Source organism: Bos mutus, chromosome 22 (genome assembly GCF_027580195.1).
Source record: "Bos mutus isolate GX-2022 chromosome 22, NWIPB_WYAK_1.1, whole genome shotgun sequence".
Taxonomy (NCBI): domain Eukaryota; kingdom Metazoa; phylum Chordata; class Mammalia; order Artiodactyla; family Bovidae; genus Bos; species Bos mutus.
The window spans coordinates 70,673,169-70,699,687 of NC_091638.1; the positions used below are offsets into that span (position 1 = coordinate 70,673,169).

The 26,519-nt window shown below is 49.8% G+C and overlaps 3 protein-coding genes across 9 annotated transcripts; all 3 read right to left on the minus strand.

Moving 5' to 3' along the window:
- Nucleotides 1–64: 64 nt before the first annotated feature.
- TMEM179B (transmembrane protein 179B) lies at nt 65–2,347 on the minus strand. 3 transcript variants are annotated; one of them, XM_005904849.3, is made up of 5 exons: nt 2,133–2,331; nt 1,113–1,300; nt 898–1,029; nt 648–726; nt 65–405 (listed from the first exon to the last, which is right to left on the minus strand). In XM_005904849.3, the coding sequence occupies exons 1-5, from the start codon at nt 2,226–2,228 to the stop codon at nt 244–246; spliced, it is 657 nt and encodes a 218-aa protein (XP_005904911.1). In that variant the 5' UTR covers nt 2,229–2,331; the 3' UTR covers nt 65–243. The 3 variants fall into 3 exon arrangements, with proteins under 3 accessions (XP_005904911.1, XP_070215536.1, XP_070215535.1); XM_070359435.1 differs by lacking the exon at nt 1,113–1,300 and having other exon boundaries at nt 2,101–2,347; XM_070359434.1 differs by lacking the exon at nt 898–1,029 and having other exon boundaries at nt 2,133–2,345.
- On the minus strand, nt 2,318–15,062 carry TAF6L (TATA-box binding protein associated factor 6 like). Of its 5 annotated transcripts, none has more exons than XM_070359431.1 (12): nt 12,251–15,062; nt 11,462–11,518; nt 9,375–9,534; nt 8,958–9,044; nt 8,141–8,291; nt 7,963–8,013; nt 7,306–7,400; nt 5,978–6,052; nt 5,617–5,837; nt 5,183–5,315; nt 3,241–3,369; nt 2,318–3,134 (listed from the first exon to the last, which is right to left on the minus strand). In XM_070359431.1, exons 2-12 carry the CDS (start codon nt 11,467–11,469, stop codon nt 2,364–2,366), a joined length of 1,881 nt encoding a protein of 626 aa, XP_070215532.1. In that variant the 5' UTR covers nt 11,470–11,518; nt 12,251–15,062; the 3' UTR covers nt 2,318–2,363. The 5 variants fall into 5 exon arrangements, with proteins under 5 accessions (XP_070215532.1, XP_070215530.1, XP_005904910.1 ...); XM_070359429.1 differs by having other exon boundaries at nt 11,462–11,521; XM_005904848.2 differs by lacking the exon at nt 12,251–15,062 and adding an exon at nt 12,047–12,213 and having other exon boundaries at nt 11,462–11,521.
- Nucleotides 15,063–15,184: 122 nt separating this feature from the next.
- Nucleotides 15,185–18,511, minus strand: POLR2G (RNA polymerase II subunit G). Its single transcript, XM_005904846.3, has 8 exons — nt 18,373–18,511; nt 18,131–18,240; nt 16,760–16,919; nt 16,178–16,228; nt 16,006–16,071; nt 15,831–15,902; nt 15,607–15,640; nt 15,185–15,401 (listed from the first exon to the last, which is right to left on the minus strand). Exons 1-8 carry the CDS (start codon nt 18,382–18,384, stop codon nt 15,388–15,390), a joined length of 519 nt encoding a protein of 172 aa, XP_005904908.2. The 5' UTR covers nt 18,385–18,511; the 3' UTR covers nt 15,185–15,387.
- Between the last annotated feature and the right edge of the window lie 8,008 nt (nt 18,512–26,519).

Genomic DNA, 26,519 nt, shown 5'->3' on the forward strand with positions numbered 1-26,519 from the left:
CCTTCACTCCTTACTCTTATCCACCCTACCTACAGTGCTTTACACCAAGAACTCAGTACTGAGATGAGTTAAGAAAGTAATATAATACTGGTACAAAAACAGCTGTAGGAAGAGAGGTGTCATCACGGTTCCCTCCTGGAGGGAAAACTAAGGCTCCCCACATAATCAAAGCCATGTTGGGGCAAGAGGATTACAGGCACTTGGGCATGGAGTCTGGCTGCAGAAGTACTCTTTGGTTAGTCTTCAGGAATGGGAAAGGCGTGGCCCAACAAGACCATCTGTCTCAGAGCTCCACTCAGGGTCCCCCCTCTGCAGAGGCCGGGATGGGTTGGCTTCAGACTTCCACTGCACAACCTGGAGCACCAAGACCAAACACCACAATACCAGATTCACCCAAGAAGAAGTCTGTGGGAGACAGGACAGGAATGTGAGGACTGGGCCCATCTTGAATCCAATTCCACCCACATACCACTCAGCTGTGCACTGTCAGGCTGTCAAGCCTTTAGCTCCTCAGCCCCTCACCGGTGGACCAAGCTCAGAGTACACTGGTGAGCCCTCTTAAAACTACAGATGGTATTATACGATTCATTACACGAATCTGTGTATCCCTCAGTCTCTACCCAGCCTTTCATATCCCAGGACCTCACTTCAGCATTATGTAGGTTGGAGTAAAACTGCACAGCGGTTCCAGGGGGTATCCATGAAGTTTTCTGGGCATCAGAGCAGCTGTGAGGTCAAAGAGACAAGTCGTGAGAAAGGGGAGATATACCCTAAATAGCCTTTCACTCCAGTGCCCTTTTGAGATGAGCATTGACGAGGATGTAAAAAGTGCAGTATGGGATACTCTGCAGAGGGAAGGTAGACAGCCCCAGCCAGACTCCCTCCCTTTCCCATTACCTAGTCATGTTCAGGGAGATGATGGATTTGCACAGGGAACTCGTGCCAAATCGAAGGATACAGGCACACACTAAGACCAGGAAGATGGCTATGGCTGAGGTGGCCAGTGCAAAGCGGAGCCCGATAGGGCCTCTAGGAGGAGGGAGAGAATATGCCTTGTGGTTCAAGTGGGACACCTCCCACCTCAACCCCTGATCCTCAGAGCCGGCAGTCACCTGTGGGAGCCCTCGATGCAGCTGGTGTAGACCCAGAAGAACAGAAGCAGCAGACAGTAGAGGGCCAGGAGGCCCGAGGCCCCCGCCACAAAGGAGCAGAGGGATGGGGCCGTGGGTCGGGACAAGACCAGAGAGGAGCCGTTCAGGGCGGCCACGCCATACAGAGGACAGCTGCCCCTGAAGGAGCCCTGTGGAGAGAAGTTGTTGAGTCCTAGATTTCAGCTCTGAATGCAAGTTCATGGCAGGTGTTGGGGATAATCTAGACCAGGGCCACCCTAAGGAGTTTTTTGTGTATTACTGTCAGTTCCTGTTTCTGGGCCAGTAGATGAGTGGGTCTGGTGGGGAAATGAAATCTACAGAGGCCAAGAAGGATGAGGAAATCGGCAGTGGTTATAAAATACAATGAGCTTCAGAGATGCCTCACAAGTTCTGGTCTCCCCTTGTACAGAAATTCTGAAGTAGAACCAAAACTTACCTAACCTTCGGCCATCTCCGATGTTTTCTAACCTATAAAATAGGTGTAATAGTGCCTACTTACAGGGGTCAAACGAGCCTGTTTATTAACATGATTGCCTGGCTAAACACTCAGCTAAACTATTCGCTTCTGCTACATCACTGGTTTGCCATATGACACGCTGCGTTGCAACCATTCAGTAGTTTGCTTATTTCTACTACACTATGTTTTCTTTGAGTGGCTCAGCACAATAGTGTCTGATTTAAAGGGGCCTGGTCCAACTTGTTTTACAGCCAGGGTGAGGTTATGCAGCAGGAATTACCCGGCGGGGCTATATCTGCTGTTAGACACCCCCAAGGACCTTTTGCGAGGTAATAATCTATGAGATGTATCCACGGAGCGTCATTAGCGCCGATGCAGCATCTCCGCCGGCGACCGGCCTCACCTGGGCGACTAGCTCCGAGGAGCTGCGCGCCGGGCCGGACAGCAGCAGCCTCTCCGGTTCAGGGTGTACCTGTTCCCCGCTTACCCAACCTGACGGCCGGCCCCGTACCGCAACCGCACACCTGGGTCCGGGTCAGCGCCGCGGCCGCCACGGCTCCGCATAAGAAGGCGGTAGCGAAGAACGCGAGTTCGACGCGCTGCAACCAGGGCAGCGCCATGACTTGCCCAACACCAGGAAGCGCCGCCGCAGGAGCCAACTAACCAAGCCCCGCCTCATCCGGCGCGACCCACGAGCACGGAAACCTCATTTCCGGGCGCGGGATTTATTTACTGAGGCGAAGGCGAGAGCCGCGTCAAAGCGGCAGGTACAGCGAGTAGTCCGAGAGCGCCCAGCGGCGGGCCGGACGGCTGGTGCGGCCGATCATGGGCAGCTTCTGCACGTAACGGGAGGCCGGGCTGGGCCCGTACGGCGCGGGGAAGGCTGTCTGGAAGAGGCGCCCGCGGCATCGCCTCCCTGCTTGTCGCCCAGCGATGATGAAACGGAAGTAAGGGGCACCGCGCAGGGCGAAACGGCTCTTCTGGAAGACGTCGCGGGTGCCGGTGCCTGGGCCCTGCTGCCGAGGTGCTCCCCGCGCCCGGTGCACGCGGGGCAGCGGCCTGCTCTCAGAGGCAGCGGGCGCAGAGGCTGACGGGGGGCCGCCGCCCCGGGGGCTCTCGTCGCCCTGCGGGCTGACCATGGCGTTGGCTGTCAGCTGCGGCATCTTCCGCACCGAGTCCGGGGCGGTCGCCGGTTCCTTCTTGTCCCCGGGCGGCCGCGGGGCCGTGGGCGCTGGTTGACCCGTGCCAAAGCGAGTGGCCAAGCTGTCACCGAAGAAGGCGTAGAGCTCCCGGTAGATGTCCGCCAGGGTCACCGAAGGGGAAGGATCCTCTGGCCCCACGCCTCCAAGAGCCATTGGGAGACCAGACCCAAAACCTGGCTCTGCGCTGCCCCCGGAGGGAGACTCCTGCAGGAGAAGGCTGTCCCAGGGCAGGTCGTCAGAGCGCTGGCACCCCCTGCTGCCTGGCCCACCCTTGTTAGGCTCTGCTGCCTGGGCCTTCATCTTCAGGAGTCGCTCTACGGCCACCTGTAAGAGCAGAGGGACTAGGATACAAGGAACCTGGGCCTAGTGTTCTAAAGTAAGCCAGCTGAGCTGATGCAGGAAGGAGAGGCTGGAAAGGGCTGGCACTCACCAGAATGGCTCCATAGACTTTGTGCCCATCTGCTTTAACCTGGGCATTCGATACTGAATAATCGTCGAGCACAGCCTGCAGATTTGTCCAGTAAGTGGACAGATGTGGGTACAAGACTCTCTCTACTGCCTGGATGGGAGAAAAGAATGCAGTGAATGCCTCTTTTGCTCATTGCTTACCAAGTACCATTTCCTCTTTTAGTAGATAAATCTACTTTTATCTCTGGTTCTCGACAGGGCTGAATCCTAAATTCCCTGCTTGGCATATTCAGCCAGCATTTATTTGGAACCTCCTGAATGCCCAAGCCTTAATTAAGCAACGGGAATAAAGATCAGGTACAAAGACAGACAAACAATATAAAGTGACCCCACGATCACGGACATGTGCTGAGGGCTGAAGGGTGCAAGTAATGCCCCTTGCTAACTGAGAAATTTAGCTGCCACCTGCTACATTCCAGTTACCGTCCTGGCTTACGTGTAAACTGGAACTCAGTTCAAACCACTTGCACAAAAACAAACAACAGCTCAGAGACCTGGACTCTAATTATGTAATTTTAAATCCTGTGATTAATTTGGGGGAAAACAATTAAGACTTCAAGTTCCTAGAAAAATATAACTTAATATTGACTCAAGAAATCTGAAAACTCAAATAATTCTGTAACTATTAGTTAAAAATACAACCACAAAACAGCATGCCAGAATTTACAAAGTCAGCCTACAGACATTCAAGGAACAGAGTGTCTCAATAAAACATAGTTAAACTTAAAAATATAAAGTATAAAAAATACTTCCTCTCCACCTTATTCTATAAAACCACTATAACCCTGATACTAAAACCATATGAGAAGAGTACATGATTAATTTCATTCATACAGATAAATCATTTAACTATATAAAAAATATATTCCAATAAAAGTTTTGCATTTTTTAAAGACTATACCATTACTAAAGTGAGTTTATCCTAGAAATGTAAAGATAGTTTACTATTAGAAAATCTGTGTGGGGAATTCCTGGTGGTCCAGTGGTTAGGACTCAGCACTTTCACTGCTGGGGCAGGGGTTCAATCCCCTGGTTGGGAATTAAGATCCCACAAGCTGTGTGACACAGCCAAAAAAAAAGAAAACCTATATATACAATTAACAACATTAACAGATAAAACAGGAAAACCTTAGAATCAATTAAAAAGATACAGAAAGTGCATTTGATAAAATTAACATAAATTAATAATTAAGAATATAATTCCCCTAACCTGAGAAAGGTATCTACAAACACACGAAGTAAACGTCAGCCTAAATAGGTTATTGTTAGTACTTTTTTTAAAAAATTGGAAATGAGTCAAGAACGCCCAATATCAACATATTTAAAATTATATTAGTGGTCCTAGCAATAAAATAAAAAATTACTAGGTTTGGGAATTCTCTGGTGGTCCAGTGGTTAGGACCCTGCACTTTCACAGCCAAGGGCTCAGGTTCCAACCCTGATTGGGGAACTAAGATCCCACAAGCCATGTGGGATGCCAAAAAAGGAAAAGGAATTTTAAAATATAAGGCATTAGGTTTAAAAAAGACAAAGCTATCATTATTTGTACAGGGTATGATTACCTTAAAAGCCCAAAAAAATCTACAGTTAAAAATGATAGTTTAATGAAGTAGCTGAATCAATACACGAATCAGAATCTATACACCAATATAGAAATTGGTGTTTCTATACACCAATAAGAAATACCATGAAAAGACATTGCAACAGTATCAAAGCATAGCAAGAATCTAGCAGTAAACCAGTTATTCTGAGGTTCTCTTCAGGGAAAATTACAGAAGGATCCTGAAAGACAGTGAAAAACCTAAAAAATGGAGAAAGAGGACACATTCATGGACAAGAAAGATTATTTTTCTAACTATAAACGGGAGCTCTTATAGTTCTGTGAGAAAAGCCAGGGTCCTCACCTTCCAGCCAAGAGCATGCAGGCCCACCACAGCCCCGTAGTGAGAGCAGAGAGGCCTCACAGGATCCGCCAAGACTTTCTGCAGGGAGAGCAGGATCTGCTGATAGAGGCCATTTACAAGGTCCCCATAAGTCCTGTGGGAGCAACACTGAGTCAGGGCAACGAGGCAGAGCATGCAGGAAGGTGCACGTGCACGGCACGCCGGGTAGTGAACGAGGCCGCTGGGCCCAGGGCCTGAGGGCTGATGGACCAAACCCCTGGCGTCTCTGTCCCCGTTTATAAAACCCCAAGCACAACAACCTGGAAGAGCAGAGGGAAGACACTCCCAGCCTCTCAACCTGTGGCCTTAAAGCCAGAGTTTCACCCCACCTCCCACCCCAAGCCACAGCTCTGCCACGGTCCCGCCCTTGACCAGCGCTAGGCCCAGGTGGCTACCAGAAGATGTGGCTCAGTAGGAGGGCAGCGCCATCCCGCAGCGTCCAGTGGTCATTCAGCGGGTTGATGGAGGCAGCCAGTGGCTCCAGGACACAGTAGAGGACGCTGCCCACCAGGGAGCGGACATAGGGTACCAGGCAGAGGTGTGGGTTCCGAACCAGACTCCGCGCCACTTGCAAGAGCCGGTGCAGCTGCTCCAGGTCGTGGCTTACAGATTTCACCTGTTGGGAGAAGGCGGCTGCTTGGGGGGGCATAAAGGTGCAGAGAGCCTGCTAGTCTGGTGGCGCCTGCCGTGAGCCCTACAGCCTGTGGCATCATCGCCTCCCCACAGATCCGCCCCTGCCGCAGCCTGGTCACTTACCCCGCTGACCACGTACACAAAGTATGGCAGGAGCGCTGCGATCTTGGAGTTGGTCTGCAGGTCGTGGAGAGCAATCTGAAACAGAAGGGGCCGCGCTGCCCTGGTCCACCCACCCCAAGTATAAACTGATACCTCTTTAAAGGAAAACTTGGCACCTATGTATTATTAACATTTTAAATATTCATACTTTGACTCAGCAATGCCACTTCTACAAATTTAACCCACTCTAAACAAAACCCACTCACACACATATCCACACATAACACTGTCTATAATAATAAAAAGCTGAATATAACCTAAGCCTGGCGTCCATGCAGTCGCAAAGAGTAGGACACGACTGAGTGACTGAACTGAACTGAATATAACCTAAATGTCCAACATATTTTCAACTGAATAAAGCAGTTATTCTAAAACCAGATGTTTAGTTTAATACCACTTCGACAGCAGACTATGACAGTTTATACATAGGAAAAAAATGTGAGTGGGTGGTTCTACACAATTTCTACTTTGTATGTCTTACAGTACTTCTATAATAAGCATATGCTGGTATTACTTTTATAAGCAGAAAAAAATAAGAGTCAGTGAGTAAGACCATCTTAGCCGGAACCTCCACCACCTGTGCCCTCCCAGCTCCTCTGGCACTGTGAAAGCAGAGAACAGCTCAAGTGGAAGGAGCCCAGCTCCCAGGCCCAGGCCCAGCCACATTCACTGTGTCTGAGGACGAGCAGCAGACTTCCTAAGGCAGGAGAGTGCAGTAACAACAGTCTCTGCAAGGGAAATAAGAGCAGCATCCAGACATGGAAGATGTAAACCCCTCAAACAGAGGGGCCACGTGGCCAAGACCACCAAACCAGCCCTCCTCTGCCTCTGGCGTTAGAGTCCTGGCACAGACAGTGTCCAGCGGGGCCCTGTGGGGCCCTAGAGGGCTGGAATGATGTCTGACTGGCACCCTCACCAGGCTCCCTCTACTTCCTCTCAAGGCCAGACAGATGAAAGGTGCAAGGTGGATGCCCCACGTGGCTCCAGGTCAACAGACACCCCAAAGAAAGGGCTCTGGATTACGGTGTAGGGGCACTGACCACCTGTGCCGTCCCCACACTCCACAGGACCCTGCAGAGCTGCCCATTCCCTAAGGAACAGGGTTCCTACTGGGGCAGGAAGGGGAGCAGTGCTGGAGAAGGGCCAGTTGCAGAGCACCACGCCCCCCACCAAGAGCAGCTTCCACCCAGATCAGCCAGCCTGCAGAGAACAGGAAGCAGGCCTCTGAAGGAATTCCATGGGGATTTGAGGGTTGAACTTTATGCTTCAATTCAGGCCCGCTTGCTCACTTTCATCAGCTGTGGATCATCCCCCAGCACAGCCCGAGTCACTTGCTGGTAGTACTTGAGAAGGTCATCAGTCAGTGAAGACACAGCACTAGGCACTGTGAGAGGGTGGGCAGAAGGTGGTCAGGGTGCAGCCCAGCCCTCTCCCAGCCTCCCTGCCTGCTCCCCGCCCCCAAAAACCCCCATCGCCATAAGGAGCCCGTTCAGACAGGAGGACTCTCAGAACACAGAGCCATCAGCCTCTCTGAGCAGCCTGCTCACCCTGTCCTTGCAAGCTCTCCACAGCCCAGCTCCGCATGCTGCCTCCCACCTGTGTTCTGCCCAGCAGACTCCTGCTTAGTCCCCAAGGTCCAAGTTCATAAGCCTCAGGCTCTGTAAGCTCCATTCAGCAGACCCTGGAAGTGTGACACCTCAGGGACCCCAGAAAGCTGCTCAAACTTCTGCACTAACATCCAACACGGCGTCATGATTGGTTACAGGCCTGGGATCCCATCTCCAACTCTGAGGCCTCTGGGCAGGGATCAGTGCCCACTCAGGACTGGCACCAGGCAGGCACCGGAAAATACTTGTCAGATGAGGCCTCAGAGGGGTAGCGGCACCCCCTCAGTCCTATGGGAGGAAAGTCCAAGCAGAGAGCCCGTTCCCCGTACTACCCATTACCTGATCCTTGAGGGGCCAAGTTCCCTTTGCCGTCTAGGTAGGAGACGTGAACTAGAACCAGAGCAGAGAGATGGGTCAGCCCGGGATTCTGCCCTTGCCCCATCCACCCACCAGGCCATCACCATTCCTCCAACGACCCAGCTCCTGTCCCCGCCCCGTGGAGGACCCCCCCGGTCACCTCTCAGGGCCGTCTCAGCACAGCCTTTGGGGATGTTGGTGGCCAGGGCCAGCTCCACCAGGTTCACCTCTCGGTCCTCGGGGAAGTAGAGGTCACCCTCCCTGGCTGGGCGCAGGGGCAGCACCTCCTGAGATCCATAACCGCACACGGCCTGAGTGAAGAGAGGATTGGGGAGCAGGCTGAATCTGGGGAGGTAAGTGGGGCGCTACCGGCCAGGGCCCAGAGCCTATGTTTGTGGGGAGTCCAGAGGCCCTGAGCAGAGGGGGATGCCTGGGACTCCAGGCTTTTCACTGGGAACTTGGCTGCAGCACCAGTGCTCAGAGTCAAGGAACAGAACGTGGTCCCTCCTCACGGAGCTGCATGGACCCTGAACCCCACCCTCAGGCTGCTGATCCTCCTCACAGAGACCAGCTCTGAAAACGCTCCTCTCTTCTAAACGTGATCTTCTTCCCTGGACCCCCTGCCCAGGAACGACCATGCAGGATGTTCTGACACCCACGCCCGTGAACAGGCTGCTCCCTCACCCAGAATGGCCTCTTCTCCTTGCAACTGAGTCTAATCCCGGCCTCCTTTGCAGGTTCAGCTCAAGTGCCAGCTCTTCCAAGAAGCCTTCCCTAGCCCCTGGGCCTCCGTGGCCACCTCTGCCTCTCTGAACGCCTGGCCCTGGGGGGCTGGGCGCAATACCTGTGCTGCGGTGGCTGTGACCTTCCCTCATGTGTGCGCTGGGCCTTCACGTCTCACTGTGTGGCCAGCCCTGAGTCGGGCATGTAGGCAGGCTCGTGCCAGCTGAGCCCTCTGCAGCCTGTGCCCAACTCACCTCCACACTGCTCCATCGGAGCGCCCTGTTGAAATCCTCGACGGTCAGCTTCCGCCGTTTGGTGTGTTTCATGAATTGAGAGCTATTCTGTGAGGGAAGGAACAGAGTCAGGGGACAGGGAGCAGGGGGTGGCAAACAACTCCCAATGTCACATGCCCTCTCTGTGACTCAGTTTCTCACGTGGGGGATGTGATGATGAACCCATCGGGCCTGCCCAGTGGGGCTGTGGTGAGGGGCACAAGAGGATGCTCAGCAGGCGCCTGGTTCGCTGGAAGCCCAGCTGCCTAGGAGGCCCTGGAGAGGACAGGGACCGCCTCCACTGTATTCAGAGCACGAAGGAGGGACCTGACAGATACTAGCTGAATAAACCCCTGGGGAGAGGGCAGTCCCAGGGAGGGACAAGGAGGGGGAGTGTACCTGGGTGGCCTCTCTGAGTCGGTAGCACACGTCCTCTGCGAGCAGGGCCGCCACCTCATCGCTCAGCTCCAGGCCTGTGCTCTCTGCCATGAGCCGGACGGACTCCCGAGGGATCTCCACGAAGCGCCGCTCTTCTCGCTCCGACATGGCCCCGATGGAGCTGGGGGTGGGAAAGGAGGTGGGAAAGGGCAGCGCAGTCTCCCTCTGAGCCCGGGAGCCTGACTGAAGGCCCTCCAAACCAATCTTGTTGCTCTTGTTCCAGAATCCTTGAACCAAGAACCTCATCTGAGTGTCCAGGTGAGGAAACTAAGGCTCAGAGCAAGAAACAGACTTGAGCTGGGTCAGAGGGCAGACGGCAGTGATAGCAGACAGCAGTGATGTCTGAGAAAGTGCCTGGCCTTCGGAGGCGCAGAACTGGGTCCCAGCCCTGCTCCACCACGTTCAATGCAAACCAGGCTGCGACTTGCCCCAGTCTGAGGTCTGGTAAAACAGTGGCAATAACCCCTGCCCTCCCTCACACAGTGTTGCTACGAGGACGAGATGAGGTGACGTAGGAGGGACTCAAGGGCCAGAACGCTACACAAATGGAAGGCGTTGCAATCGTTAATTACAAACAGAGGCTTCTGTCTTCTGGATCCGTGCAACGGCCACCACTACTGAATACTGAGGAAAAGACGACTTTTACCCTGAGAGTTCCTTGCTCAGAAGTCTTCAACAATTTTCCAGGACTCATAAAAGGAAAGTCCCGACTCTCTGGCTCAACATAATGGGATTGGCCCTGAATCCGCAGAGCTCATCGAGCTGATCTATCCCCCCAGGAAGGCCACCTCGTGGCTTCCAGCCTGCCTTGTACCTCACCGCTGGCGCTCAGGCTGGCCCACCCTCCTCCTATTCCAAGCCCCCATGCCCTCCTCTTTCCTAAGGCAGATCCAGTCTGTCCTTTGAGGTCTTCCTGCCCCTATGCCATCTGGGACGGTCAGGCTTTCAGTAGTTGGGCTTTTTGCCCGTGTCTGGTCTTCCCCAATGTGGCTGAGAGGCTTAGAGCAGGAACCTGCTCTTCTGTTCACGGGATATGGCAGAATAAGAACCAAAAAAAACCAGCAGCTGGTGACGGACTCCAACAACACACACCACAGTTAGATGGCTGGCCAACATGGGCCAAAGTGAGACAATACCACCACAGCAGCGAGGTCCCAGTTTCAGTGACCCGCCCAGGTTCTGCCCCAGCACTCCTCTCTGACAAGGCCCAGTGGGTCACCAGTGACCTCCAGGTCCCTAAATCCAGTGGGTACCCTACCTGGCCTCCCTGCAGCATTTCTCCCAACAGCTCCTCATTGCCTTTAGAATAAAACAAACCTGTGCCATGGCTCCAAGGCCCCACATGTGTGCCTACATCTCCAAATATCTCTTTCCACTCTTGCTTATGTTCTGCATTCCTGTAGCCTGTTTCCTCATAAACACCTTATTTCAGGATGTTCACACACTGTTTCCTGGACTAGAACGCTCTCCTCCTCTACCCCAACCCCTTTGTCCAGTGAACTCCTAGGCCTTCCTTCAGATCTCAGTCTCAAATGTCGCTTGCTGGGGGCTTCCCCGGTGAGTCAGTGGTAAAAAATTCGCCTGCCAATGCAGGAGACATGGGTGTGATCCCTGGTCCACGAAGACTCTACATGCTGCAGAGCAACCAAGCCTGTGCACCACAACTACAGAGCCTGAGATCTAGGGCCCACAAGCCGCAGCTACCGAAGCCCGTGAGCCCTAGAGCCTGTGCTCTGCCACAAGAGAAGCCACCGTAATGAGATGCCCATGCACAACTAGAGAGTAGCCGCTGCTTGCCACAACTAAAGAAAAGCCCATGCAGCAAGGAAGACCCAGCACAGTCAAATAAATAAATGACTACTTTTAAAATTTAAAAGAAAAGTCACTTGCTCAGAGAGTCTTTTCAGACCCTCACCGTGTGCCATGACTTTATTTTCCAAAGCAGTTATCCGTTTGTAATTATATACCTGTGCAACATTTTGATTAACATCTACCTCCCCAATAGACTGTAAGCTCCATGCTGGCAAGGATCATGCCTTTTTGCTCACCTTTGCATCCCCAGCGTCAGGCACGGTGTCTGCACATAACACACCCTCAGTAAACACCTGCTGAAAAAATGAGCGCACAATCGCTATTTTTCTCAGTATATACTATGCCTGAAGCTTCGAGCTACGTGCTTTATATGGCTTACACCTCATTTTGTCTGGATTAACAATGAGAGAGGTATTAAATAAACACTGTGTCTATTTCACAGCCAAGGAAATCAGAGCTGAGTGGTTACATGTTAAATGATTTTCCCAAGATCATCTGGCCAGCACTACCTAGGTAAGGGAGCAAGAACTCAACTCTCATTCTAATCCTGAGGAGCGGCGGACTGTGTGGGAAACACGGCCTGGATTCCCAGTCCAGAGACTTGGCGTTGGAGACCCGCCAATGGCTGTGTTAACCTTCTTTCTCCACCTGTAAAGTAGGAGCAGCAAGTCCTGCCCGCGGAAGGCGCCAAGGAAGTTTCCCTATTACGTGCCCACATTACACCCCCCAAAGTCCGGCTCTGACCAAGGTCTCCAGTTCCTCAACCTCCTCTCCACATCCTCAGCCACTAGCCACACCGGTAAGGAGGCGTGGGAACTGACCTCCGCCAGCCTCCGTGAAGCGCATCCTCCCACCCGGCCGCGCTTCATCCCAGCTCGAGAGGTGGGGGGGCAGGGAGGAGGAGGTCAGAGGTTACCGAACTTGGGTCACGTGGTCGGCGAAGGGGGCGGGCCCCCAGCGGAGCGGGCGCCCAGGCCGGTTAGCGCACAACCTGCAGCGGGACCGCTCTGTGAGGGCTTGCTCACCTGATGGCTCAGGGACGGCGAAGGCGGCTACCAAGAGGGCGGTGGCGGTGACTGCGGCGGCGGTAGCTGCGGCAATGACCCCTCTCACCCTGCTCGTACTAATTCCCTCTCTCGGCGATCAGGCCCCGCCCTCCACGAACACAGCCAATCGATGAGCGCCTTCAGGAATTCCTGCCCACAAAGAAGCTGCCCACTACTCGATTGGCCACCGCGATGGCTCTGCAGAAGGCTCGGTCAAGTCAGAGGTCACGTGATATGGAAGACTCGCGCCTCTTAAAGCAACAGCACTTGGGTGTTTTGTGGGGTGTGTAATGGTTCAATCTACGTTTTAATAAACATGTTCTCGAGGAAACCATCTCCACTCCTTTGTCTACTCCTGAGTTTCAGAGCACTTGCATTTACGCGAGTCTTTGACGCTTTAGACTTTGGCGTCTGCCTTAGTTTTGCTGGCTGCTCGGTGGGGCTCAACTTAACTCTCCAACATCACCTGCCACTTCCCCTTCCCCAAGGTTGAACCGGAATCTCAGTAGGCATTGTCTGCTGGCAGAAGGGTCTTCTGACTGGGCTAAACACACCACGTGCGAGCTCCAGACTCCAGGGCTCTGCCAATTCGGGCACCCTAGCTCGTATCCTCCCCACTTCTGTCCTGTAAGCCCTCACCTACCTCACAGACTTCCTTGACCATTTTACACTGACACACTTCTCTGAACCTGGGCAGTTCTCAGTTGAAAAGCAGTGAGCTTAGTGAGTAAAGGGTATTTGGAGTCATAGCAAAAGGAGTTCAAACTTTTGATACTGCTTTTGGGCAAATTACCTAACCACATTTACGTATCTACAAAATGGAGTAAGAATACCCATCTCACAAGGTTACTGTAGATTAAGAGACAATGTAGATTGAGCTTTGGTAGTGAACTTTTACTCACATCACGAGGCAAACAGTGAATTAATCATTTTATGTTCATCCAAGATGGGACCATTTGCAATGAGCTGTTTATTAAAGGAGCTTTCTGCAGGGGAGCATGAATGTACACAACCTCACCCTTCCCCCCTCTCAGGGTTAGATGCTGCTGCCTCTAGACAGGAAGAAAGCCAGGTGGATGGGACTGGGGTTGCCATAGCAACACTACCTAAGGAGACTGACACCCTGCTGAGACTCCTCCAGTCATACTCAGAATGACATATGATGTAATCTCAGGACTGTGCTTGGTCCCTAGAGTGTCTTGCCCACTTATGCATGAAAGGAAGAACTCCGAAGTTCTGAGTCTGAGATCAGATCTCCTGTCTGTTGGCAGGCCTCCTTGCAAAGGTGTTATTGGTAGGGACAGCCTTTGGTAACCTTGGCAGCATGAGACAATGAAGAGAGGAAGGCCCAGAGGCCTGCAGGACGCAGTGAAGCACCATCCAAGCTGTCTGGGGCTGATTTGCCTCCAGCTTGAGTCAAGGCAGGGGCCAGGGAAAGGAGTAAATCACCTGGCCACAGCTGGGAGAAAGGTGGCTCCCTCTCACTCCCCAGCTACCCAATGCCTGGCAAGAAGAGTTATGATGGTTTTACACTATTAAAAAAAAAACAGCTCCACTACTCACTAGCTTTGTGACCTTAAGCATGTTAGTTCATCTATTTTATCGCCTGTCAAGTGGGATGACAAAACATTACACTGAACTGTTGAGAAAATTCAATAATGTATGTAAAGGATTGAATATATTACCAGGCGCATACTCCTGTCACTATTAAGCCTGGGATCGCTTTAAGAGGTTGTAACTTCCTGAGAATTCCCTGATGATCCAGTGGTTAAGACTCCACACTTGAGGATTTCACTGGTGGTCCACTGGCTAAGACTCTGCACTCCCTATGCAGTGGGTCCAGGTTCGATCCCTGGTCAGGGAACTAGATCCCACATGGTGCAATTAAGACCCAGTACAGACAAATAAATTAATTTTTTGTTTAAAAGACACCACATCACTTTCATTGCTGACAGCTCAGGTTAAATCCTGGTTGGGGAAGACGGCCACTTGCACATACGATCTCTGACACAGAGCAGCAACGCTCTGACATACCATCCAAAGAGGGTTGTATGACCATATTACAATAAGGAAACATAAGGTCACCCAGCTAGGACTAAAACCCAGTTCTGTATCAACCCAAATACTGTGTTTTCTACTACACAGCTCTGCTTCTTAAGGAAGTCAAGGAAAGCTTAAGAAAACAAAAAATGACTGAGATTTGATAGATGACTAGGAAACAAGCAGGTAGGTTTGGAAAAGGCATTCCAAGTTAGGCAAATAGTATTGCCAAGACATAGCATCGAGGGAGGGTGGTGTGTTTCTTCAATCTTCTTCTTTTGCATATTTTTGTTGTGTTATCCCAATGAGATTATGAGCCCTTGCATATGTTCAGTTAGTATATTAATTGATTAGTAAACAAAGGCTATTGTTTATGTGCCCATCCTAAGGACTGGGACCCCACAATCTGTATCATTACTGTTCTATTATTCACCTCCGCCAACCCTACTGTCTCCTCTTCCCCCTCCCCAGCTACAATCTTGGTTATTTTAAAAGCTGAGAAGAGGGCAAATTCTCTGAAACTAGACCGGGGCCCTAGACTAGAGTAGCTCTAACGATACAACCATTTGCTGAAAACCAAAGACCCAACAAACTCTGGGAGACAGTGAAGGACAGGGAAGCCTGGCAAGCAGCAGTCCATGGGGTTGCAAAGAGTCGAACATGACGAAGCGACTGTACAACAACAACCCAACACTACAGCCTTACCTTCAGTGAGGTCAACTTGAGACCTTGGCAAGAGGGTCAGTCAGATCCCCTGGTGGCTGAGGCTAGTTAAGGCATCAGGCCTAGAAAAGAGGGGCTAGCAAGCCACTGGCCCTCCAGCCTTTTTACAAAATGAGTTGTTCTTACCAAAGAAAGGAGAGGACACTTCCATGAAAATCAAGGACCTTTTATGGTTAGAACACACAGTCAAAAATCTGGGAGTGGCTGCTAAGCCACAGGAAGAGCCAGGTGTCTTCTGAGGGCAAGGAACCCTCCTTGCCTCCCGATAGCAGCCAGACTGGGCCTCTGGACACCATGGGAAGTGTGACAGTCACACCTCCTAGACAGGGACCAAACAAGGTGGGTCATGGTGCTCAGCTCACAAGCCCTGCCGAGAACAGAAAAAGCACAGTGCTTAGACCCAGAGCTCGGGACAGCCCTAACCATGCACTTCTCACTCCAGGGGGCAAGTGTCCTTGGTCTTCCAAGCAGACAACATGAGAGTTTCTTTCATCAGTGGCTCGGGCATCAAATTCCATATTCACCTCCTGTGCCCACACACCCCTCCTCCAGACAACAACCCTGGCACTCACCCAGGTAATCATCCATCAGGGAGCCGATAGCAAACTGCAGGAGGAAAGAAAAATGGAAATGAAGCCAAAGCAAGCAGAGAGCTCTCCTCTAACCCTCAGCCCCAGGCCTTCTGCCCACCCATCTCTTCTTCCTGGCAGGAGAGCACAAAATCCCCAGGAACTCTGAATAGGAAGAATGCAACAGCTCGGCCTGGTATGAGCACGGAGGCAGTCAGGAGACTCACAATGTCATTCTTGTCCACACGGGTCCCCACAATCTTCAAGCGGATCTCATCATCCTGCTGAATCACAATGTCCTGGGGAGGAGGGAACAGTACATTCAGAAACCCTCAGGCCTATACCCTCCCTCGGAGTGGCTCATTCCCTTGGCCCTCTCACCAATTTCTTCTGCCCACTCACCTCATCCATCGTTTTGTAACACGGTGGGTTGGAGTTAGGATCAAATTCCATCTCTGATGGGATGGACTGAAAGTAAGGTCAAACTGGGTAAGAGCACTTGAAAAGGATGCTTCAGTAGATTCTCACGAGTACAGGTCTCCTCCTTAGACCCACCCAGCGTGCCTAGACTTACATGTCGAGAGATGAAGCAGGACATGGGCCCGATTTCTGTGAAGAGTCCAACCTAGAAGGGAAAAGAGAGACCTTGCTTTTTCCTTTGTCCCCCAAAGTCTCCTAAGCCTCCCATCTTTATCTGGTTCCTAACAATATTCTTCATGTTTTGAAACCACTGTGAAGTTTGTTGTGTGTTTGTTTTTCCAAGCTTTCATTTTAAGCTAAGGAAGTGTAGTGGTAAACAGCTAAGACCTAGAACTTGTCATTCTGGGCTTTGAACACTTGTTGGACACATGACTGTGGCCAGCAGACTCAACTTCTCCAAGCTTCAGCACGGAGATAAAAGCACTCATTTCAGAGTCATTCCAAGACTTTGCACACCACCTGGCCCACAATGGAGGCTACTCCTGTTCTGACTCACTATTGACTTACATGCCCCTGAGTGAGGCAGGGCAAGATTACCATAGTATTTGACAGGTGAGGAAACTTGAAGCATAGAGAAGTGACTTGACCAAAGACACAGAATTTGACCAAAGTGGGACCCATCCCAGATCTTCTAAAAGAGGGACCTTCCCACTACCTCCCCTGTGGATGGTCTTACCTTGTTGACCTGAGTGACCACTGCATCCACGACCTCCCCTTTAAAGGGCCGGAAAACAATGGCCTTGTACTTAACCGGATAAAGGACAAAGCCTCGGCCTGGCTGGATCACACCAGCACCGATATTGTCGATGGTAGTGACGGCAATTACAAAGCCATACCTGCAGAGGCAGAGAAACTGAAAGGCACTGTGTGTGGAAGAGCCTCTGAAACCATCTGCCACGGCAGGGCTTCCCTGGTGGTCCAGTGGTTAAGAAGTCCCCTGCCAATTCAGGGGGCGCAAGTTCAATTCCTGGTCCGGGAAGATTCCACACACCACAGAAAAGCTAAGCCAGTGTGCTGCAACTACTAAGCCCAAGCCCTAGAGCCCGTGTGCCTCAACAAGAGAAGCTACCACAATGAGAAGCCCACACACGGCAACTGAGCCCCACTTGCTGCAACTACAGAAAGCCCGTGCAGCAACGAAGACCCAGCGCAGCCAGGAAAAAAAATACAAAAAAGCATCTACTGCAAGAGTCACTGACCCTGGAGGTAAAGGGGGAGCACAAAGGGGGAGTAGTTGGCCCCCTGGCCCCAGGAGAGCTTAATGATCAAGAGAGAAGACAGGACAATCAGCAGCAGCTATAATGCCAAACGCTGCTCTCATAATTTCACAGTGTCCAAAAGAGCTGCAGTCCTTAATCTCAATCTTGGTGATATCTCAGAATCACCTGGGAGAAACTTATTAAAATGCCTGTTCCTGGGCTGGTCCCCAGTCTTGATGCTGTAGGGATGAGATAAGGCTCAGGAACCTGTATGTTCAAAGAACACCTCAGCTTACTCTGATGCTGGATACCTGAGTACTCTATAGCCCTGCTCCTCCCCCCTCATTTACTTAACCTGTGCGGAGCTCCTCTGTGCAGAGCCCAGAAATGGTCAAGTCTCAGTCCTCTTCCTTCCTCCCGCTAACTCTCAATCTGCCTTATCCTGCCCATTCATTCAACAAACTTTTAGTGAGGCCCAAGATGTACCATGCCAGGTCTCTGGGTATGAGGGATAAAGAAAAACCAGCTCCACAAGGGCTGACCTCATTTTGTCGTTTTCACTGCATTGTTCCCAGGGCCCAGTACAGGGTCCTGGCACACAGCTGGAGCTTCAGAAATGTTTGCTGAGTTAATGACAAATGTTGGCTGAACAAAGGAAGTTGTTATGGAGCTTCCCAGAGGGCACCGTAGGAACCCAAAGCAGGAAGCAGCTAACTGCCTGGGAGGGTGAGAGAGCTTGCCAGGGTAGGTAGCAGAAGCTTTCACGGTGTGTAGGCGCTGGGAAGGGGATGCAGGCATAGAAAGCCGTGTGCGCAGTGCTTAAGCGGTAGGGAGGGTGCGACACTCACTTGCCGGTGCAGGTCCCCTCCACCTCGGTGAAGAGCTTTTGTTTCACCGTGTTGAGCAGGTTAGGGCCGAAGTATCGCGGGTGCAGAAGAATCTCGTGCTCCAGGGAGATCTGTGGGGAAAGTGGAATGGATTCGGGCAAGGAGCGGGAGGAATATGAGGCAAGAAGCCGCCCCTAGTCCCGGCCTTCTGCTTCGCTCCTCCTCTTGACCCTGCCCTCGCCGCCACCCGGTGCCCTGCTCACGTGGTAAAACATCTTCCAGGAGGAGGCTGAACAGGAGCGGGGTCTACGGCTTCACGAGCAGCAGAGCCTACACACCGACCGGAAATACAGCAACTTCTCCAACCCCGTTTCCGGGCCTGCCCCGAAAAGTGGGCGGGACTCACAGCCTCCGCGGGTTCCCATTGGGCTTCGCTGTCGTGGGCGGGGAAACCCATGAGGCTCCTCCCCTCCGTCCAGCCGTCAAAGTGCCCAACTCCCTTAAGCGTAACAGTATCTCGGATAGATTAGATGCTTAGCAAATACCTTTAAAAGGAATTAATTAATGAGAGATCGCATAAATAAAGCGCTTTAGTAAAGTCTATTCATTCTGCAAAGAGTTGAAGACTGCTTTCACATAGCAAGCATAGTAAGAAGCTATCCTTATCTCAATTAATCTATACAGCAACCCTACCCGACAGGCTTTGTTATTACTTTCATTTACAAATAAGATCCCAGGCTCAGAAGGGTGAGGTCACTCAGGGTCGGGATTCAAATTCAACATGCCTGACTCCAAGGCTCTTGCATATTCAGGCATTTATTACCGGGCTCTAGTAGTTTAGAGTTGAAACCGGCCTAGTCAGAGCCCAGAAGGCAGCGCCCCCTCCCGGTGTGAAAAGAACCTCAAGTCACTGCTCTCCTCTAACTACCCTCCCTCGCCCCCTTACACACAAAGGCCTGTAGAACGGGTAAGCAAGCCTTGCCTGTTCCGTCAACTCTACCCCTACTTTTGCAGATAGTCCCTTTATTAAACTCAGCACGAGAATGAGCATGTAGTCTGTGGGCTGCTGAGGCTCGGATTGATAAAAGGGCCATGCGAAGAGAGACAGAAACACCATGAGACCCGCCCCTATGACAAAGGCTCAGCAAGGACTGCTGGTTCTAAAGCGACAGTCCCTGTGGTCTTGAACAAACCCGCCTGTTGCCTGAGCAAGTTTTAGTATATTGTAAGCAAGAAAGCCTGATTTCATTAGAGCTGTCGCACACCGGTTTCCATTGATGCTGCCCATTTCCTAGAACGACTGAGGTCATTGGTCAGCTGCTCAGACTCCATGGGGATCCCCTCCACCTGAGACAGCACAAGGAAGCAGACAGCAGATCAAAGGGCAGGGCCTCAACAGCCTCAACTCCCTCCTTCCCTCTTTTGAAACCAGCCTCCCCTCAAGAGCAATGGTGTGGTGTGCTGGAGACCCTTACAAAAGCCAACTGTTAGTATTTCAGGCACTTTGCAAGCCAGTCGTTAAACACAGCTGTTATGAAGAATTTAGTTGTCTTAACTTACAATTAAATGAATTATACTAAAGAAGGCAAAGACGTAGATGAAACAAGTTTGCTATGCTATGCTATGCTAAGTCACTTCAGTCGTGTCCGACTCTGTGCGACCCCATAGACGGCAGCCCACCAGGCTCCCCCATCCCTGGGATTCTCCAGGCAAGAACACTGGAGTGGGTTGCCATTTCCTTCTCCAATGCATGAAAGTGAAAAGTGAAAGTGAAGTCAGTCGTGTCCGACTCTTAGCGACCCCATGGATTGCAGCCTAACAGGCTCCTCGGTCCATGGGATTTTCCAAGCAAGAGTACTGGAGTGGGGTGCCATTGCCTTCTCCGTAGCAATATATTAATAATCGTTGAAGACAGATGATGGATAATGGTGGTTTCTTACACTTTCTTCCTTCTACTTTTCTGTGTTTGAAATTGTTCATAATAAAAAGTTTGAAACAAGACAAAAGTAACTGTGATATTTACAATAAAAACACCAACACATATATACTTGGTCTTCTTCCCCATTTCTGTCACAGAACTCCTAAAACCCTTGGAATTGCCTAAATGATAAAATGATAAAGATATCTTGATATTCATAACAAACCTCTTTCAACTACACCTGAGTTTATATCAGTGAAGTGAATTTTGGAAAGCACCTAAGCCAGGAGATAGAACCAAGTGCTGACCTGGCTAATGAATTAATCAACCCTGCCAGTGTAATGAAAATCTCCATAAAACCAAGTGGATGTGGTTCAGAGAGTCTAGGGTTGGTGGAGACCTGGAGAACTGGGAAGACTAGTGAGTTTGGACGGAGTATGGGAGCTCCACGCCCTTTTCCCAGTCAGAAGCACAGGTGACAGCCCGACTTACAATTGCCATTGGAAGGAGAGGGCAGTCTTGTAGGGCTGAGCTCTTAACATGTGGAAACCTGTGTTATCTTCGTGCTGATGGTGTCAGAATTGAGTTAAATTGTAGGACACTCATCTGGTGTTTGTGATTTGCTTGGAAGTATGGGAGAAAAAAACACACACATTGTAATTAGAGTCAGAGTCTTAAAACTCTCACTTCCTGTTTAATATAGTTTACTGTTATAAATGCTCTTCAGGTTATTTATACCCATTGTGTCTGTGTGGTGTAAATGTTATATATAACTGTAAATGCCATTACAGGTATATGAGTTTCAGTTGCTCTGACATCCTCACCAGCACTTGGTATTGTCAGCACAGTTTGTTTGTTTATTTGTTTGCTACCCTAATAACTGGTTGTAATTGTGGTTGTAATTTTCAGTTGCTTAATGACTAAGGATGTTGAGCATCTTTTCATGTGCTTATTTGCCAAGAGTGATATTTTCAAAACTTAAGTCAAATCGTATCAATCCCCTGCTTAGAACCCAATGGTTTCCCAAGGCACCAGAATAAAACCATCACTCTAATCTACCAGACAGGGGCCAGATTTAGTCGACTCTATTTTCTGCCTCTCTTCCTTTTGCTTTCTCCACTCTGGCCACACTGGCCTCCTCTCCCACCTCAGGAGAACTTGTTTCCTCTGCCTAAAATGTTGTTGGCTCTGATTTTCACCTGATGGGGATGTGGGAGCTTCTTCTCATTTTTCAGGTGTAAGCTCAGTGTCACCACTTCTGAGAGGCCTTCCATGACTACCCTGACTTAAGTAGACAAACCACAGTCACACTCCTCTATTGTATTGCTTTGTTTTATTTTTGTCACAGAAGTTGGCTCTATTTGGCATCTTTTTTCCTTTGGCTGTGCTTAGTCTTTGTTGCTGCATGCAGGCTTTCTCTAATTGCAGCAAGCGGGGCTACTCTTCATTGCAGCATGCAGGCTTCTCATTACAGTGGCTTCTCTTGTGGCAAAGCAAAGACTCTAGGGCATGTGGGCTCAGTGGCTGTGGCACACAGGTTCAGTTGGCCCAAGGTATGTGGGATCTTCCTGGACTAGGGATCGAACCAGTGTCCCTTGCATTGCAAGGCAGATTCTTAACCACTGGACCACCGGGAAGCCCTGACATCATCTTACTAATTTATACATGTATATACTGCCTGTTTCCCCTCAAGATGGGCAGGGATTCTTGCTCTTGTGTTCCTCTATATCTCTGAAGCCTAGAAGAGCCCCTGGCACACAACAGGTGCTTGGGATGTATTTGCATCAGTAAGTGAATCTCTAGCACCTAACAGTGTGCTTGGCAAATAATCAAAGTGAAAATTGCTCAGTCGTGTCCAACTCTTTGTGACCCCATGAACTATACAGTCCATGGAATTCTCCAGGCCAGACTACTGGAGTGGGTAGCCATTCTCTTCTCCGGGGGATCTTCCCAACCCAGGGACTGAACCCAGGTCTGCTCCTTTGCTGGCTGATTCTTTACCAGCCGAGCAACCAGGGAAGCCTTAACAGTGGGCTTGGCAAATAATGGAGTTTAACAAATATGGGTGGACTGAACCTCATTCTTGTATTGAATCTATTATTATCTCTTCAAGCTCCTTAGGCTTTGCATGGCCATATAAATTCTCCCCTAGCCCTCATATCTTTGCATCCAAAGCTTCAGAATTCAGAGACAAGCTAGAACAGAAAGGAAATAGCAGTGAAGAACAATCACCTGTATTGACATTCGGAATACAAAGAAAGTCTGCTGACAGATTGTTTCATTTAGCTTTTGGTGCACAACAAACAACTCAAAAGCTTAGTGGCTTAAAACAACCACAGTAATTTATTTTTCTCATAAATCTACAATTTGAGCAACACTCAGTGGGGAAGGCATACTCCTGTTCCAGGCAACATCAGCTGGGGCAGTTCAGTTTGGGACTGGAGGATCCACTTCCAAGATGGCTCAGTCACATGGCTGGCAAGTTAAAGCTTGCTGTTAGCCAGGAGCCTGGTAGTGGCTGTGGCTGAAACACTTACAGGTACCGTCTTCATGTGGCCTGGTTCTTCACAGAATGGTGGCTGAGTTCTAAGTGCAAGTACCCCAAGAGGACCAGGCAGATCTATCTCTTCTTACGACTTAACTTTGTAAATCACATGGCATCACATCTCTCTGAGGTCACATCACATAGCATCACACCGCCCAGACTCAAGGTGAGAGATCTTACAGCAAGGAGCATCAGTGTCAAACTGTAAAAGGAGCATGTGGGAGGGAAGGTCTTGTTAAGGCCACCTTAGAGAACAAAAGCTGGTGCAAGAATAGGTCTTGCCAACCTACATAGTAGAGACGAGCCTTTGCGATGATGTCTGCCACCTGATGTCTCCCAAAGCTATATACGCAAGCAGCAGGTCCAGCCCCTGGAGGGCAATCTCTGAGAGAGGACCATCCAGCCCAGCCGCCCCTCACCCTGGTTCTAGGCTCCTCAGTAGAGAGGGTAACAGGCAGGAAGGCCAGGGGGTCTCCAAACAGAGGAAATAACCTGCAAGTGTCAGACATTTTTTCTCTCTCTCGAAAATGGCAGGAGGAAACAAACTACATGTGTTAAGATTTTTTTCCCCTCTCTATATAAATGTAAAAAGGTTTCTCTTAAAATTCTGTGATGCCATGAGGACACCTGGCTCCACCCGAACTTAACTTTTCCCCAACCTTGAGCTAACCAATGTGGTTTTCTTATGGAAATGTTTGTCTTAAGCTATGTTAATGAACCATGTATTTACCCTAGACTCCTTCGTCTTCAAGAGTCTTCAACTTGGACGAAAAGTTATGACCAACCTAGACAGAACACTAAAAAGCAGAGACATTACTTTGCCAACAAAGGTCTGTCTAGTCAAGGCTATGTTTTTTCCAGTAGTCATGTATGGATGTGAAAGTTGGACCATAAAGAAAGCTGAGCACCAAAGAATTGATGCTTTTGAACTGTAGTATTGGAGAAGACTCTTGAGAGTCCCTTGGACAGCAAGGCGATCCAACCAGTCCATCCTAAAGGAAATCAGTCCTGAATATTCATTGGAAGGACTGATGCTGAAGCTGAAACTCCAATACTTTGGCCCCCTGATGGGAAGAACTGACTCATTTGAAAAGCCCCTGATGCTGGGCAAGATTGAAGGTGGGAGAAGAAGGGGACGACAGAGGTTGAGACGGTTGGATGGCATCACCAACTCAATGTACATGACCTTGAGTAAGTTCCAGGAGTTGGTGATGGATAGGGAAGCCTGGAGTGCTGCAATCCATGGGGTTGCAAAGAGCTGGACACGACTGAGTGACTGAACTGAACTGAATTATCTTCAAGTCAGTTCTGCATAAGACTCAAAACTGACTTAACAAACCAGTATGTTTTACTCATGCAAATGTTCTCTTAAGCTATGTTCATGAGACTGTATTTGCTTGGAAACCTGCCTTTCTTCAAGATTCATGTCAATCATTTTATGGCCCGGGACAACTCCCCTTGTGCCAATGTTATCTCAAAATGCATGATGTGGATGAGGGGCCTGGTGCCATTCTCTGAGTTTTGAGACATTTCCTTTCTCTAATTAGACTGCTAGGAGCTATATAACATCCGGCTAAAGACTAGCAGGGACCACTCTTTCTGCCCCCGTCTGATGTCTATGTCAGAAGCTTTCTCTATCTCTTTTATACTTAAATAAAACTTTGTTACACAAAAACTTTGAGTGATCAAGCCTTGTCTCTGGCCCCAGATTGAATTCTTCTCCTCTGAAGGCCAAGAATCCCCGTGTCTTTCATGGTTCAGCAACATGAACCAAGTTTCATCAACATGAACCAAGTTTCATCTTGGGGGCTCATCCAGGATTCTTCAGGACTAGGTAAAGATGCTTGGAGCTCTAGTTCTTTGTTCTTCTAGCAAAAACGTTTTCTGCTGTACTTTATTAACTCTATGGTGTGTTTGTGTGAATGAATGACATACCTTGTGCAAAGCAAGTGAGGAGCCCTGCTCTGCGGTTCCGCGGTGACCTCATAGGGCTTATGGCAGAAACCCTTTCGGGTTTTCTACAGACCTACCAATGCCAAGAGGCACACAGTATCTCCTTTGGGGATGGGCCAGAAATGGGCAAAGCAGATAGACTGAACTCTCCTTTCTCGGTCCGACATTTTGGTCTCTTTGACCATTTCATAACTTCCTGGGAATTAGAACTACTAACCTGATCTGTCAGATCATAGACTTTCAAGGGACTTGTGATCCATGCTGTTACTGTGTACTGTTACTTAGGTCCCAAACTTAGACTAATAGTCAGGAAGCACCTAACCTCACTAGGAGTCGAAAGTTCGGAAGCTAGATGGAGCTCTAGCGCCAAGAGCATCTCTCAGGTTAAAGGTTACTCAGATAGGAAGTACAGCTTCTTCCTTTGGTAACACTAGCTCTTAGTGGACCAGAGGAGGCTCTCCAGTGGCTTTTGTCCCAACTCTTTAGATATTCTTTCTGTGAAATTGTGGGAATGAACTGGAAGGACTGGCCCTAATAACTCGAGGACAAAAATCACTTTTTCCTCACTGGCCAGCCCTTCACCATCTCTTTTGCTATCGCTTATATCAGACACGACTGAGCGACTGAACTGAACTGATACTGGTGTGGTGACACTCGGAAGGAACATACCGGTTTTATGTTTGTACCAGTCTTATCGTGGTCAGGAATATACTGAGGGTCGTGCACAGGCACTCAGGTGATGAATGTTTCCCTCAGTGGTCTTAGCTTGGGAGACACTCCAGAAGGTTACTCCGATTGCACCCCAGGTGGCATAAGAGGCAAGCAAGGTTCTAATGGTGAGGAACTGGACACTAGTCTGGGATGCCATCAGGTCTACCCCTGGTGCATCTCTACCCTGCCTCGGTGGTAGAGCCGGGAGGAGTGAGTATGGTGCCAGGGAAGGAAAGCTTTGGTGAAAAGTCTGTCTACACCCCCATCTAGAGCAGGAAGGGATGCCTCTGGTAGAAAGATGGTGCTTGTCACTTTTTTCTCTCTTACAGATTGGAGCTAACAATTCCAGCCTCACTCCTTTGAACTGTATCCTGAAAAACTGGGATAGATTTGATCCCCAGAGCTTAACGAATACATGCCTGGTCTTCTTATGTGATACTGCATGGCCATGGTATCCATTGGAGGACGGTGAACGGTGGCTGGTTGGAGGGTCTCTTAATTATAATACTGTTTTACAATTAGACCGGTTCTGTCAAAAACAAGGGAAATGGGTAGAAGTAGCATATGTGTTGCCCTTTTTCTCTCTGCGAGACATGCCAGCCTTATGTCCTAAGGGTATAGATTTGTGTGTGAAACCTTCAGCCCCCTCTTGTCCTCCTACTTTGCCTCTGCACCGGGGCTCCAACCTGAGCAAACTGAAAGTCAGAGAACACCCACAGGAAGGGTTGCCTTGGTCTCAGTAAAAACCTAAACTGAGATTCAAACTGCCCAAGTAGAGGTCCAAACAACCCATCTCAGTACGACCTCAGACTACTCTGGTTTCAATAGAAACTCAGGCAATCAAAGTAAGAGAAGCTCAGACAGCAAAAACTAAGGGTGAAATACAGGATGATATGGAGGATGGGAGACAAAGAGATAAAGAAAATCAGGTTTATCCAATCTATCCCTGGGATCATATGCACAGAGCAGCCAGAGAGGCTGAGAAACAGCCACACAAGCTGTTGCCTCTTCATGAAACACCCACCAGGAGAAATAATCAGTCTATGAGAGTTAATATGCCATTTTCTTATCAAGAAATACAAAGAATCAAGGAGGATCTGGGAGACTACTTAGAGGACCCAGAAAAATATATTAGAACTTTTAAAGGTGTTACTCTGCTTTATGACCTTACTTGGAAAGATGTGATGTATATCCTGGGACAAACACCAAGTGCTGACTTGAAAACTTGAGTTTTGGGGAAAGCGGTTGCCTATGGAGATGAATGGCTTGGTAATGAATCAGTA